The sequence below is a fragment of the Brachycentrus maculatus genome, unplaced genomic scaffold (assembly GCF_059751285.1).
Source record: "Brachycentrus maculatus isolate JH-2025_06_01 unplaced genomic scaffold, ASM5975128v1 h1tg000012l, whole genome shotgun sequence".
NCBI lineage: Eukaryota > Metazoa > Arthropoda > Insecta > Trichoptera > Brachycentridae > Brachycentrus > Brachycentrus maculatus.
In genome coordinates this window covers 288,796-304,787 of record NW_028280766.1, presented here as the reverse complement: position 1 = coordinate 304,787, position 15,992 = coordinate 288,796, and the positions used below count along the sequence as shown (strand labels likewise).

Sequence of the window (15,992 nt, the reverse complement as noted above, 5' to 3'; positions counted from 1 at the left end):
GCATGAGAAACAATGTGAAGAAATGTACAAACAAACACTGTGATGCCACGTCGAAAAATGTTTGGATAAATTTGAAGTGTTTAATTCGAGACACGACCCCCAGTAGCCGTGCTCTCATGGGTAATTCCGTTTATTTGGCATTTTTCCAATGAGACATTTATGCATATTTGCATCTCACGTTTAACTGATGTAATTTGTTACGATCTTACGACCCATTTAAATGAGTTCCATTCTAATTAAAAGCTAAGAAAGGAAAAAAAACAACATTTTGAGTGTGTCCAAATACTTGTTCGCAAAATCTGGATTATCTTCAATTACAGGAGTTATTTTCATACCATTTTTTTACATCTCATCAAAGATGAAGAAGAATATAGAAGTCTATTAGACTTAATTAAAGAATCAAGTCTATTATACTTCCATATTCTTCTTCATCTTTGATGAGATGTCAAAAAATGATATGAAATAACTCCTGTAATTGGAGATAATCCAGATTTTGTGAACAAGTATTTGGACCCACTCAAAATGTTGTGAATAAATTATCTGGTCAAATTATAAAGCTTCAATAAAAAAAAATTAAAAATGATGTATTCTGGCGTTTCTCATATGTGTTATTATAATCACATTACATCACATACTCATAAAAGAGTTTCTTCTCAATAAAATGCTTCTTTTCATCTCACCAATTGATGTCCCTTGTGAAGTTCTAGTGATTCAAGAATAATGTTTCAAAATTGGTTCACATATATAGAACTTCCAAGAATTTGAGCAGTGTGGTTGTCAATAATGGGTAGAATTGGTTAATGTTACACGTGTGTAAAGTGATTACTTAAACCGGCCTATGACGGTTGTCAGCCCCGTAAATGCCCAGACTTCCATATTCTTCTTCATCTTTGATAAGATGTCAAAAAACATGAAATAATAATATGCGTTCCATTGTGATTAATGTATAAGAAAAGGTATTAAAAGCACTTATTTCTAATGCCAGATATCACAATGCTTGTGAAGTAATGAAAATATTAAAAATGTAAAACAATACAAACAAGAAATGCTATATGACATAATTTGTCAACAAGCACGCTTTCCGCCATCAACAGTGTTTAGTATTTCGAATATATTGTTAAGTTCAACAGTAGCGGTCATAAAAACTGATTAAAAAATAATGTTTTTAGCTATCAGAGGTGTATATAAACGCGGGTTTTTAAATGCATAATTCTGTCATAATTTCATTAAAACGTTAGGTGAATAGGAAATTTAAGATTAACTAACGAATGTTAACATTTTTTTATACAGATGTGGTTGACTCTATTTAAATCAACTGTTTGTTATATAGAACTGGTTCTTCGTATATTTCATTTTTATTTATGTCTTTGTACCCATTTTCACATGTTTGATACAACATAAATACCTTGGACAGTAATTTAAGAGAAATCCATTTGAGTGATTATCTGGAGAGCAATTATATTAATCTTGTTATCTTTTATCGTTACAAAAGTTCTTTAATTAAAGATTTTAAAAAAATCAATCTCTTATCTATTAATTACTTAAATAAATAAAACATGTTTTTAATATAGTCTCAAAATAATATATATGTACAAGTACTTGTTTATTTTATCAATTGTCACGATGTGGATTAAAGGCGTGGGCAGTAGTAATAAGCGGACTTATAACAATAGATGGAATTAAATTATTTATGTTAGTTCCGCGACGATGTTTTTTTTTCTTGCTTCTGTGATAAAAGCTAAATACTTGCAATAGGGATATATTTTGAAGGTATTTTTTTTTAATAGTTTATTTTTTTATACATCGTATAGACTATAATTCCCAAAAAAAAACATTTTGTTCTTGGGGCAACAGTAAGAAGAAACGTACCAAAATGACAATTTTTTTAACTAGGTGATGAGAAGCTTTATGTGGCCAGAAGCTTTAAAACAGTTTTTCTTTTAGCATCAAGAGAATCTGAATTTATTATGAATCCAACATTATCTTTCAGTCCGATTAAAAATGACAGTAATAAATATATTTTGAATACTTTATGCAAACGTTTATAAATCTTCGTGAATTCTAAAAAAACGCCTGATGAAATGTTTGTGCACCCAAAATAATAAATCTACTTAAAAATTGGTACTTTCTTAAATATAATTTAAAGTAAAATAGATTATTTTTACAATACGTATGATGATGAAAGTAGTACCCTTAAGAAAATATAAAATATTTTTGAATATATTTTATTTAAATGTTTTTTTTTTTAACAGAAATATTTATGTTTTTATTTTTAACAAAAAACTTCATTTTCATACTATTTCTCTGAGCCTAAGCATCTCATTATTGAAAATATGTATCAAATTGTGGTAGAGTGGGCTCGAACCCACAAATTCTGATTCAAGAGTCCGCGACACTAACCACGGGACTACAACCCGACACAAATGTTCACATAAAACAAAAAATCAACGTTCTATAGAAGAAACAATCTCTATCAACTGCCCTTAAGAAATTTAAAATATTTTTGAATATACTTTATTTAAATGTTCACATAATACTATACATAAATATTCTATGGGAGAAGCAATCTCGATTAAATGCACTAAAGATATTATAAATATTTCCGAATACATTTAATTAAAGTGTTCACATAAAACTAAATATTAACGTTTTTTTGAATGAACAATCCCGATCAACTGCTCACGTGTAATATAATAAACAAAATTATTATTTATAGTGAACATCCTTGACAGACCTGTACATCAAATTGATATCAAGTTCAATGTTATGCATAAATGAATATCATGAAATTATTATATTATTTCACATGAATCTCCAAGCAAAGAGTTAAGTTCTTGGACCAGTAATGGAAAATCAATAGGATGATTAGCATTGGCAATCCTTGCGCGTTACAAACATGCATCACATACCAAACATTGTGCTACCAGATTAGTACATGTATGTATATGACAACAAGGACAATGGTGTTGTCATATTTATTTCTAAACTATAAAAGCCTCTGTCACAACGCCTCCCGACATCATTCAGTTTCGGTGAACTAGAAGTGATACTCTCAAAACAAAAATGTTCAAACTGGTGAGTTGACCACTCAGATTGAAATTATTTAATTTTTTTATTTTTTATGTACTTTATTTTCTAAATACAATAACTAATGCTACCACACTATTCTCACAGGGTAGGGCAGGAATAATGTAACGCCCTTTTTCTCTCCTATCTTTCTTTACTTCTTCACATCCCTTTTAATTATGCAGACTTCATCAGATTTTAGACTTTGATTGATATGGTCAGCCCCCAAATCTTTGAGCAAACATGGCCAAGTCATCCAGAAAACCTTTTCTTTTCATTTAATTTAAATACACCACTTTTGTACTTTACCCTTATTTAAATATTTCACTTTTCATTTTTTTTTACAAAATGTTATTAACATTAGTTTTTAGCCACTCACCGAGATTTTTATGTCTATCGGTTTTGAGACGTGCCCGTCCCTTCGTCAGGACAATCACTTCCACTCCATGGAAACAAAAATTATATTACTAATATTTTTGTAAAAAAAATAGAAAAGTAAAAATGCCTAACCACAAAGTAAATGCTTTAAATGTTATTAATGTTGAGAATATCAATATTTCAATTCATAATATAGAGAAATATTTATATTCGTAGATATCGAACTTTTTAAAGAATTTTTGGGAGTATGCCCTTCATATTGTATCTTCTGTTGCCCAAAAATACACATGGCATACTTTATTAGGTTATTTATTTATAAGTAATTATTGAGGGTAATTTTATTTAGTGCTTTAAGGTTATATAAAAGCAAAACAAATATTTAAGCCTAAAAAATATTTAAACAAAAAAACATTTATTTACTCTAATTTATCTCATATCGATTTTCCATCGGTTTTCTTCCGCCTTATTTCCCCAGATCCCATATTTGACTTTCCTCCAATTAGGTTAAAACTAACACTCATATAGTCTAGCTTTAATATTTTACCAGCAAAATCACTGTACTAAGAAAAATTGTTTCATTCAAATTTAAAAAAGCTTTTTATAAAAATAATATCCATCCAGGATTCACTCGCAATTTAAATATAGAATTTACTTCAGTATATTCCTGTTTATTGATATCCCGTACTCTCATCATATTCTCTCCGGGTGTTTTAAAAATATATTTCAAATGTTTTTATTTTTATTTTGATACATCAAACATTTTAAAGTTGAAATAAATTTAATGTTCTCTACTGAAGTCACATTGAGACATTTATAAAAATGTATTTGTTTAATTTATTTTTATGTATAGACATGTTTTATATGTAATTAAAGTTATATAAAAAATATAAGCATAATTTTACAGATATAATAAAACAGAAATTCAAATAAAACATTCATATTTATTTTATTATTTTTCTTGCTTCCAACTTCTTTGTAGTACATGTACATTTAAGAGTTTATTGCTATGAAGTAATTATTTTTTTCAAATAACCAAAAAAAGACTTGTGTGAATGGCCAAGGTTTGCCACATAAAATAACTGTTCAAATTATCGGGAAAATACGTGAATGTAATTTTTTTAGAAAACAGGATCAGGTCAGAAGTTGAGGGAGAAAAATAAAGGATTTAAAAACATTGGAGTGATTTTATGAATAGCTAAGGTTATAAGAACAGATAGCAAAGTTTAAAATGTATCAAAACGATCAGACAAGATGAGCTATTTCAGTAAAAATGTAATTTGTTATATAGTCTTACAGCTTGGACCGAAAAAGAATTACAGAAAAATATTGTGGTATGACGAGGAATGGATCGAAGTGATATTGCAATAGCAATCAGAAAAGCTAATGAGAACTTCTGATTGCTATTGCTTGCAATTGATTTTTAAAGTGTGTTATAAGGTAGTGAGAGAAGTTGTAGGATTATTTGCTGACTTATGTGAAACCATCACATGTTTATTTTTACCATCTTATTATTTTCTTTCCACAGTTCTTCTTCCTCGCTCTCTTCGCTATGGCCTACGCCAAGCCTACGGCTGTCGTAGCGGGCTACACCGCCCCCCTGGCATACACCGCCCCCCTGGCTTACACCGCTCCAGTGGCCTACAGTGCCTACAGCGCCTACAGCCCATACGCCTACTCTGCTCCCCTCGCCTACTCTTCACCCTATGCTGCCTACACCTACGTCTAAAAGAGAACATCATTTCGAGAAAAGCCTTTACCGAAAATGACACAAGCGCTTCTTTTATATGAAATATTTATGCGATAAACAGTATAACATGCTTCGATATATACAAAATTAAGTACAAAAAAATGAGTCATTATCAAAATCATCGACTTTTTTCAACCGAAACATACTAATATTTTTGTCTAAATAAAGCAATGTTTCATCAACTACCTTGTTTTATTCTACAACCTATTTGATAAACTAAAGGGAGCTTTCCATCATTGCATCATCAAAAGGAAAGTTTCCTGATCAGGCGAGATAATATGAATTTGTATTTTCTGATCTTTTTTAGGCTATGCAGGTCAAAGAATGAAAACATTTACTTTGAAAAAGATTATATTTAATTTGATAGATTTATGGTACATCTCCTAGAAGTAGATATAAAAGGTGCACAGGTGCAGGGTTTTGGATAAAAAAAACATAAACTTATCGGATAACAACAAAATAAATGGTAAAAAACAAAACGTCTCAAATTTACCTTCCTCAAACATAGAAATCGTAAAATAGTTGTTATAAACTGGAAAATATGAATTAAGAAAATGGATTTTTTATAAAGTATAAACTTGTACATAATTTAAACTAATTTAACAATATATCATATTCTGCATACCACACATTGTATTTGAAGACATTAAAAAAAAAATGCATATTATTGTGTATTCTATGTACATAATAAAATTACTACAACAAAGAACGTTTTAGGTACGTCTATGCACATGCACATTTCAAAATAAAATTATTTCAATATAAATACAAAGACATAAATATTATGTAATTCAAAGACATAAATATTATGTACTTACGATAGGTATATCAATAACAAATACGAAAATAATATTCATATCATCTTCACATATTATATCACATTATCCTCATAGTTTTTTGATAAAATTTCTTCCATTCAGGTTATTCCAACCGATGTATTGAGAGTTAAAAGTACTGTTTGATTATTTCAAACAGTATTTTTTATCGTTAAGACATCTTTTTTGTTTAAAATTTTATTTATTATGGAAGTGCTTCAGTCAATGGTGGGATTCAGCCGGTAGAACCGGTGCCTAAAAATTTAGAGTTCGCCGAACCGGTCCTTAACCCTTTGTTGTCACACAATTTTCCGGTTGAGAACATGTATCGGAGATAAAAGAAGGAGCCTTTAATTATAATGTAGCTAATTTGATGACAAATGATTTGAAACGTTAATCAGTACAAACTTGGTAAAGAAAATGTTATCACACAGCTGATGACACAAGGATTCAAAAAGGAAATCAAAAAAGAATCAAAGCATTTAGACGACTACCAAAAGGCAATTTGGAAGTGTTTAAATAAAACTGACTGAGTAAAATTTTAGTTTTCTTTTATGTACTCTGTTCATTTTTTTGTTATTTCATGTAGGATGTAGATACCTACTTTGTTACAGAGTTTGTGTATATTATAAATTATGATTTATGTTCTACAACATTGTTACATTACTTTTAATTGACTTAAATCAGTACCTACTATTATAATTGAAGTATTCTTAGTTGTTTTGTGCAGAAATAAAAACAAATAGTTGAATAAATTTGAAGAAAAAATATAGGGGTAGTGCCTAAAGGGCGAACCGGTCTTGAAAATTTTGAATCCCATAATTTTACTTTTTAGTTTATATATTCACCTGTTGATGAGAATATCTGTAGATATGGATAACATTCAAGTTTACTTTACTACACTCAAAAGTGGTCTTAAACAATTATTAATAAATTTTACTTTTTAGTTTATATATTCACCTGTTGATGAGAATATCTGTAGATATGGATAACATTCAAGTTTACTTTACTACACTCAAAAGTGGTCTTAAACAATTGTTTTCTTTTTAAATATTCTAAATATTTTTTAAAAGCTGAAGATAAAAATAGAGAAACATAAATTTTAATGAAGAAGGATAAATTGATCAAAAACATACAAAATATTTTTTTTAAATATTAAGATTTGATGAGGTAACACAAGTTTTTTCAATCTGCAAGTATTTTATTTCAGAAAAATAAATTATAAATCATTTGAAGTAAGGAAAAGTTGAAAACACTTTAAAAAAAAACTGATGTGGTATAAGATTGTACGTAGAGCCCCAGTTTAACGGTAGTAGGCGGCATAGGGCGCAGAGTAGGCAAGAGGAGCCGAGTAGGCGGAGTAGGCATAAGGGTAGGCGCTGTAGGCACTGTAGGCCAAGGGGGATGAGTAGGCCAGGGGGGCAGTGTAGGCCAGGGGGGCGGTGTAGCCAGCAGCTAGCACTGAGGGTTTGGGGCTGGCATAGCTCACAGCTACCAGAGCGGCGAAGAAGAGGAACTGGAAAAAATTAAAATAAAAATGAAATTAGCACATATTCGCTAATATTATCTAAATTTACTACAAAAACAGTTGACGCTTCGACACTGATTTTTTTCTTCACTTTTTTATGATTTTCTTTTTTTGAAAACACAATTTCTAAAACAAATATTTGTATTTTTAAATCACTAATTTAGTATTTTTGTAAAATATTTAAACCTACCAGCTTGAACATTTTGTGTGGAGTAGATGTCTCTTCTAATAAACAGAAGCGAGTGATGCTCTCTTTGAATATGTCCTGTGCTTTTATATGGTTGACGAGTGTGACAAATGTAATGTCCTTGCTATTGGGAGCACGATTTATTTGTAAACATTCCGTATTGATTTTGTTGCGTCCTACCTTGAATTGATCATGAATTAACGAGGATTATAACATTACACATACCTTTCTTATCAATATTCGAAGGACAATTTTTTTTTGAAAAGGACCAATTACCAGTCTAATTACTTGTCAAACCGCATGATTAACTTTAAATCCTGTTTTTAATTATTATAGTAAACTTTCACAGAATTATTCAACTATTAATATTATTACTTGATGATATTTAAAATAAATTATATTATGGGAACCCTATTCAATAAATTCCATTATTTATATGGAAAGCCTCTTCAGAAAAAACGCAATCCACGTAAGTTTGTAATATTCGTTTGTCGAGTAAGACTTCCTTCTAAAGAAATTGGAATAATTTTATATACTAGGAAATGCTCGAAAACATTATTATTAACTTAATTTTACTTTCATTAATTTATTCGGCAGTCACTTTTTGGTAAAATCTATCCGTTTTCAATTAATGTTTTACTTACAACATTTTGAGCGTGTCCAAATACTTGTTCACAAATCTGGATTACCTCCAATTATAGGAGTATTTTTCAAATTATTTTTTGACATCTCATCAAAGATGAAGAAGAATATGGGTTTACGGGGCTGACGACCGTCATAGGTTGGTTTAAGTGATCACTTTACACGCGTATAACATTCACCAATTCTACCCATTATTGACAACCACACTACTCAAAATCTTGGAAGTTCTATTTATATGAACCAATTTTGAAACATTGTTCTTGAATCACTAGAACTTCACTAGAGACATCTATTGGTGATATGAAAAGAAAGTCGTCAGCCCCGTAAATGCCCAGACTTCCATTTTGCAAAATTTTGAGTGTGCGTCCAAATTTTTGTTCTTAAATATTTAACTAGATTTTTTCTACATTGGAGGTATTCAAATCAAGCATTTATCTTATTCATATAGTATATAGTAGTAGTCATGCAAAATGAGAAGCTACATTTCCTTTTCAAAGAATATTTCTAATGAGGTGTATTTATGTATGTAGATTTATTTTTGACGCAAAGTGAGTTGCGTCTCAAATAAAACATTTCTTTGTTTTGAAATCGTATGAGCAAAAATCGAAACAAATTCAAAGCCGTATTTGTTTTTGCGATTTCCCGTTATGTTATTTTTGTATCCACCGTAATGAAAACTTTAATGACTTTCATCCTGTAGTTCTAAAGTCATATATTGGCTGAGGTTAAAAAAAAACACTGAATATATTGAATGTATCGATCGCGCTTTGACGTCACTTCTATTTCCTTCCATTTTAAATTCATTTTAGAATTTCTGCAAATAGTCATTTCCCGGATATACTCTGACATAAACGATTTGATGCATGTATAAATTTTTGAAGCGGAATTCCTGTAGAAAACGTTTTTAGTTTTCAAACTTATTTATAATAGTAGACCAAAAAAGTTTTTTTTAAATTTATGTATATATCAAGTATCAAGTCGTTAATAAAAGATAAAAGCCATCTTTACGTTGATTTAATTTTTATCATTTTGCTTACAAAAGATTGGTTCTAAAAGGAGGTAAAAGCTAAACGTATGATACACATTGTAACACTCTGCAAATATATTTTTTGAAATCATGTGAAAATAATTCAATTCGAAGTAAAAAGACACATGGACCACCCGAAATATTTAGATCTATAAATGAATGCTGATGTGAGATCAGAATAATACATTTTCAGTTTAGCTCTGTTCAGTACTGAAAATCGGCGTTTATAAGTATCATGGAAAAAAATACAACCGTTCTGTTTGCGACAGGAAAAGTAATGCAATTAACTGTTATTAAATTAAAATAATATGCAAACATATGAGAAATATGTATATCCTTTCAAAACATTTTGAATATGTCCAAATTTTGAGTGTGTTCATAATTCTGGAGTTATACACATTTGATATCTTTTATATTTTTACATTTTTGAAATCTCAACATAGATTGTATGGAAGTTTGGGTATTATCAGGAGCTATGACACTATTAATCAGTCCATGACAGGTCATATGCACTGTAAATACCCAGACTTCTATATTATTCTTTATCTATGTTGAGATCTCAAATATGTACTGTACCTATATCCTCACTATTTATAGTGAATACCAATTAGATCGAGGAATTTGCAAAGGGGGCTTTCCTTATATTAGGTACATTTTGTCGTAGCATTTAGGTTTTATATCTAATCCATGTTGTTACGTGATCAATTTAATATATATATATATATATATATATATATATATATATATATATATATATATATATATATATATATATATATATTTATGCATATATATATATATATATATATATATATATATATATATATATATATATATATATATATATATATATATATATATATATATATATATATACATATATATTTATAATAATCAATATTCGAGTACACTACAATACAATAAAACACAGTTTAGTAAATAAACCATTATTTTATTTGGAATAACATAATAAATTATTTATAAAGTACATCGGAAGTATTTTTCACTTTATGAAATTAATATTAACTGCATTTTGCAAACCATTCAGATAAGGCTTTAAGTAATAATTAATGATAACAAATTAATATTCATTTGCAGTTTAGATGATTTGACAATAATTGAAGAGATCTTAAGAAAAATCTGTTGCAGCTTAGGGTTGTACGTAGAAACCCAGTTTAACGGTAGTAGGCGGCATAGGGCGCAGAGTAGGCGAGGGGGGCAGAGTAGGCGGAGTAGGCGTATGGGTAGGCGCTGTAGGCACTGTAGGCCAGAGGGGATGAGTAGGCCAGGGGAGCAGTGTAGGCCAGGGGGGCGGTGTAGCCAGCAGCTAGCACTGAGGGCTTGGGGCTGGCATAGCTCACAGCTACCAGAGCGGCGAAGAAGAGGAACTGGAAAAATAAAATGAAAAGTCAGCACATAATTTGAAATTGAAAATAAAAACAATTGAAACTTGAACACTGATAATTTTACGATTTTTTAATTGAATTTTTTTTTTACTTTATTTAAAAAGAATCACAGATTACATAAACAATATATTTCAATTGACATTTTGAACTCACCAATTTGAACATTTTGACTGGAGTAGATATCTCTTCTAGTTAAAAGAAGTGAGTGATGCTCTCTTCAAATATGTCCTGTGCTTTTATACCAGAGTTCAATGTGACAAGTTTGTTTTTTGTCCTTGCTATTGGGTACACGATTTATTTGTTAACATTTTCCGACGTGAATGTATTATCTCTAGGTTGACAATATAACTGATAATTGGTTGAAAGCTACCAGATGTAAAAAACAAATTTATTCAAATTACAGTACACTTCCGATTTTCTGGGGTCGCATTTACCGGGAAGCGAATTATCCGAGAAAGTGAATTATCATTGAAAAAGTATTTTACAAAAACTAACATATTTTACAATAGTACTTATAAAGTCAAAACACATGTTGAGGGTAGAACACATTTCTTATCTACAGTGAGAGAATAACTAGAGAATATCTCAATTATATGCCATATTTATAGCTTAATTTTTTTTCTTAATCGTTTTAACATTTATGATGAAAATTATCTGGCCTTATCGGTGCGATTCATCCAACGAAAGGTTATTGTTTTGGTATAAGTGTACGAATTTACTGATGCAGATCTTCTAATGATCGAATCTCAGCCACCAGACAATACTTTGTGGTATAACGCTTTAAGAAAAAAATGAGCGAGTGTTTTTGCCTAGAATTTTCACTCATGAATTACATGAAATTATAGTAACTTTCAACATAAAGAGTAAATCCACCCACGAGTAGGCATAGGCTATGAAACTTATAAAGTTGAAGCCTGAGTAGGGACATGATAAACGGTGTTGCATAATCCATAGCTAGATTTCAGACTCACTTAGACGTTAGGTAATTTAAAAAAAAGTAAGATAAAAACATCCATTTTTAGGTTAGTTAACTCAAGTCGTGTTATGCTGTCAACACGTAAGCAAGTACGTGTAGGTATACACTATTTAGCGCACATGGCACAGTTATTTTTTTTTTGCATTTTGTATGTTTTCAGATTAACAGGGAAATCGAAAGTACGGGATTTTTTTTCACAGTTTATCCCGGAAAATTGGGAGTGTACTGTATCTTAGAGAAGCTTGTAGTGATAGAGGTATGTGAAATGATGCAATTTTGGGAATATTACCCACTCAATGGCTCCACTAGAATGAGGATATCGATGGTCCTTTTGGTTTCTCTTTGAATAACAACTTAATGCAAGGACCGATTGAGGAGGGTGGTCAAGGACGTGGAAAATAGTCATGTTTATTAAAAATAATTCAATGTTATAAAAAAATAACATTTATAGATTGAATGTTTTACGTCATCAGGTACATACATATTTATTTAAAACTAACTGTAATTAACTCAGTCTGGTGAAATTTAAATGAAAGAATGGTGCACATTAGAAAACGCGCATATTCAAATGAAAATTGGTGTCATCATTTTAAATCAATCAGAACATCAATTAAGAAAGTTAAAGATTTTGAATAAACAAATATCTACATTTTTATTAATGTAAATGTATTGTTTTGTGAATAAAAATTCTTCAATAAAATACATCCTATAAGTTTTTTATTGCTGCTCAATCAATAATATAATCCAATTAAAAATATATACCGTAGAACGGGGCTACTTGAACTTTGATGTTACTTAAGCCCAGTACAAAAAAAAACTGTATTTGGTCTACAATAATGAACGTATCGACATGATTCATTGTTTCACTAACAGGTGACACTTATTGTCACGATACTTCGATCGATACCACGTTCTAATTTTTTTGTACTGGGCTCAAGTAACACATAAAAGTTCAAGTAGCCCCGTTCTACGTTACCTAATAGAATCTTGTTGACAAGAATCTTGTAGACCTACAATACCTTTTGTTGTAAAATTATACAACCATAAAATTTATAGGTAAAGTGAACTTTAAAAATTGCCTGCAGTTTAACTTATCAATGTAATTTCTAAATTCAGCTATACACACTACTGCATTGAATTTTTCCGAAACGACAAATTAAAAACCCTGACTACTCATATCTACAATATATACAGGTCTTTGCTATTTCAGGGGCGATAAAATAATTAATCTCCCACCATTAGCTTGAAACTGTGAGAGTGAGATAATAAAAAATTAAGATTGATGTTATTATTATTATCATTTAAATTATATAAATAATTTATTTCATTTAAACTCACATTTAAAAGTTTTCAGAATTTTTTTATTGCATCATCTATGCTTAAAACACTTACGTAGAATCAATCTCCAAAAGATTTAACAAATCCAGATATAAATAATTAAATTTCCAAATGTGTATATATATATATATATATATATATATATATATATATATATATATATATATATATATATATATATATATATATATACATATATATACATATATATATATATATATATATATATATATATATATATATATATATATATATATATATATATAAATATATATATTTGAAGATATTTAAATGTAGAAATATGTAAAGGTATAAAATAGGAATAAAAGGCAGTTATGATATAGATGCATTTTTATTATGGAAAAATAAATTAATTTTCATTTAAGAAGAAGATTGTCGTTATAGTTGAAGAAGAAATACTGAGAAAAGTTTAGTCATATTCCAAAGCAGTAATAGATTGCCATTGGGTTCCCAAAATTAACGGTAGTAGGCGGCATAGGGCGCAGAGTAGGCGAGGGGAGCAGAGTAGGCGGAGTAGGCGTATGGGTAGGCGCTGTAGGCACTGTAGGCCAGAGGGGATGAGTACGCAAGGGGGGCAGTGTAGGCCAGGGGGGCGGTGTAGCCAGCAGCTAGCACTGAGGGCTTGGGGCTGGCATAGCTCACAGCTACCAGAGCGGCGAAGAAGAAGAACTGGAAAAAATAAAGTAAGATATTAGCACACATTGCAAAACTGATGAAAATGATTACACTTCAACATAAAACACTATTTTATATTTTGTATATTTAAAGCATTGATAAGTTTGTGGTATGGTAATATAACATACTTCTTCTCATTTATCGTTCACTTTGTGTATTTTTTTAAAGTGGTATAACACAAAGTGAACGATGAATGATAAGGAGAGTGTTGAACACTATTGTTTCCACTTTATTATTTTCACCACAAAAATTAAATTTTCACAATGGTAATAAAACCTACCAGTTTGAACATTTTGATTGGAGTAGATATCTCTTCTAGGTTTCAGAAGTGAGTGATGCTCTCTTTCGATGTGTCCTGTCCTTTTATACCATTTTTTAATGTGACAATGTGTTGTCCTTGGTATTGGGTGCACGATTTGTTTGTAAATAATGTAAACATGTATTGACAATTGAACGTCTCCCACTTAACTTAAATAAATGCTGTAATAAGATCAACAGTAGCAAGCACTCAACATTCATACATAAAACATGTCAATCGTGTCTAACCTTCTACATTCCGTGGGCCAGAAATTCAGGCAGTTTTATTTTCTGAATTATATTAATTGAATTAAAGTAATATTCGTTTTTGCAATATGAATCTTGCAACTAATTGTACTGACTAGTTGTATTATCACTTTGAAAGAGGAAATAATTATCGTTCTAAGAAAGGGATTTTTCTTTTATTTCAAAAAGATCTGTAGTTACTATATAATTTAATGGGTATTTTCTAAAAAAAAATTTTTGTGTAATTGTACTCTCTTCTAACTTTCATTTTATATTATTTTAATTATTTTATATCGTCAGTCTTTACAATTCAAACGAGAAAAATTGTTTTGTGTTGAACGTAAAAAAATGTCAGATTTAATCTTCAAAATACGTTTGAATTAAAATGTTAATGAATTAATGTGATTTTGGTAATATGTTAAAAAATATATATAAATAATTTATAAATATGTTTCCTAACAGTTGTGATCTTAACACAAACGCTTATAACTTAAGCATACGTTTATTATATTTCATATCTTTAATAATAATCCAAAACCAAAATCATGGTTTTTGAAAGAGATGAATGTAGATCTGAGTGTGAAATATTGGTAAATGGGGAGATTTTGGAACAGGTAGATGATTTCATATATTTGGGTAGTATGTTTTCTAGGGATGGAAAGATTGATAAAGACATAGAAAGGAGAGTGAATGCTGGGAACACAGTGAATGGTGCACTAAAATCAGTTTTAGCAAATAAAAATCTATCAGCGGAAGCTAAACTGGCAGTACACAATGGAGTTCTGGTTCCAACCCTTATGTATGGAAGCGAAGCATGGATTTGGCAAAAGAAGGATGAAAGCAGACTGAATGCAGTCGAAATGCAATCCCTCAGACGAATGTGTGGCAAAACGATGTTTGATAGATGTTCGAATGATGAAATAAGGAAAGAATGTAAGGCTGAGATAAACATTATCGATAAAATTAAGAAAGGTGTGTTGAGATGGTTTGGACATGTGGAGCGTATGAGTGAAGAAAGAACGGTTAAAAAAATTTATTGGGCGAATGTAGTCGGAAAAAGAAGCAGAGGACGACCGAGGAAAACTTGGCACAATCAGGTATGTCAAATACTTGAAAGCGGCCGGGTCAGGAGTCGTAATAATCGTCGGGTATGTATGAGGAGATGCATGAATGTAGAAGAGGCAAAGAATGTTTGCAAAGACAGAGTGGTGTGGCGTTCGATTCTCTCTGCCTACCCCTGCGGGGAAGCGGCGTGATGGTTAGTTAGTTAGTTAGTTAATGATAATAAATTAAAAAACGAAGAACAATAGAATCAATAAGTCATAATCATAATATTTAGATTTCCAATGCACAATTTTAGTACATCAATCGTACAACATATAGAATAGGCATTTCAATATAATCATAATATTTAGATTTCTAATGCACAATTTTAGTACATCAATTGTACAACATATAGAATAGGCATTACAATATAATCATAATATTTAGATTTCTAATGCACAATTTTAGTACATCAATCGTACAACATATAGAATAGGCATTTCAATATAATCATAAAAGTACGTTAAAAATATTTAGTATATTTTTATGATGGTTCACAAGAAAATATCGGATCAGCTCATTTTCAATAGAAAATAATT

At 30.0% G+C, this 15,992-nt stretch overlaps 2 protein-coding genes and 1 long non-coding RNA gene across 3 annotated transcripts; 1 reads left to right on the top strand and 2 right to left on the bottom strand.

The window, feature by feature from the left end:
* The first annotated feature begins 2,981 nt into the window (after positions 1-2,981).
* LOC148313408 (uncharacterized) lies at positions 2,982-5,373 on the top strand. The gene is made up of 2 exons (XM_088262882.1): positions 2,982-3,075; positions 4,970-5,373. The coding sequence occupies exons 1-2, from the start codon at positions 3,064-3,066 to the stop codon at positions 5,168-5,170; spliced, it is 213 nt and encodes a 70-aa protein (XP_088119008.1). The 5' UTR covers positions 2,982-3,063; the 3' UTR covers positions 5,171-5,373.
* Positions 5,374-6,664: 1,291 nt separating this feature from the next.
* Positions 6,665-7,812, bottom strand: LOC148313407 (uncharacterized). The gene is made up of 2 exons (XR_015837796.1): positions 7,725-7,812; positions 6,665-7,522 (listed from the first exon to the last, which is right to left on the bottom strand). It is a non-coding gene; the product is annotated as an uncharacterized LOC148313407 (long non-coding RNA).
* A 2,573-nt stretch (positions 7,813-10,385) lies between these two features.
* LOC148313406 (uncharacterized) lies at positions 10,386-12,178 on the bottom strand. The gene is made up of 2 exons (XM_088263156.1): positions 12,062-12,178; positions 10,386-10,778 (listed from the first exon to the last, which is right to left on the bottom strand). The coding sequence occupies exons 1-2, from the start codon at positions 12,176-12,178 to the stop codon at positions 10,566-10,568; spliced, it is 330 nt and encodes a 109-aa protein (XP_088119282.1). The 3' UTR covers positions 10,386-10,565.
* Positions 12,179-15,992: the final 3,814 nt, after the last annotated feature.

What these genes read in the sequence shown, in the direction of transcription:
- LOC148313406 (XM_088263156.1), bottom strand. Translation starts at nt 12,178, where the DNA reads ATGACTATTTTCCACGTCCTTGACCACCCTCCTCAATCGGTCCTTGCA. An exon ending in CTAGTGGAGCCATTGAGTGG is followed by an intron (nt 10,779 to 12,061) that starts GTAATATTCCCA and finishes TTATTTTTCCAG; the next exon opens with TTCCTCTTCTTCGCCGCTCT.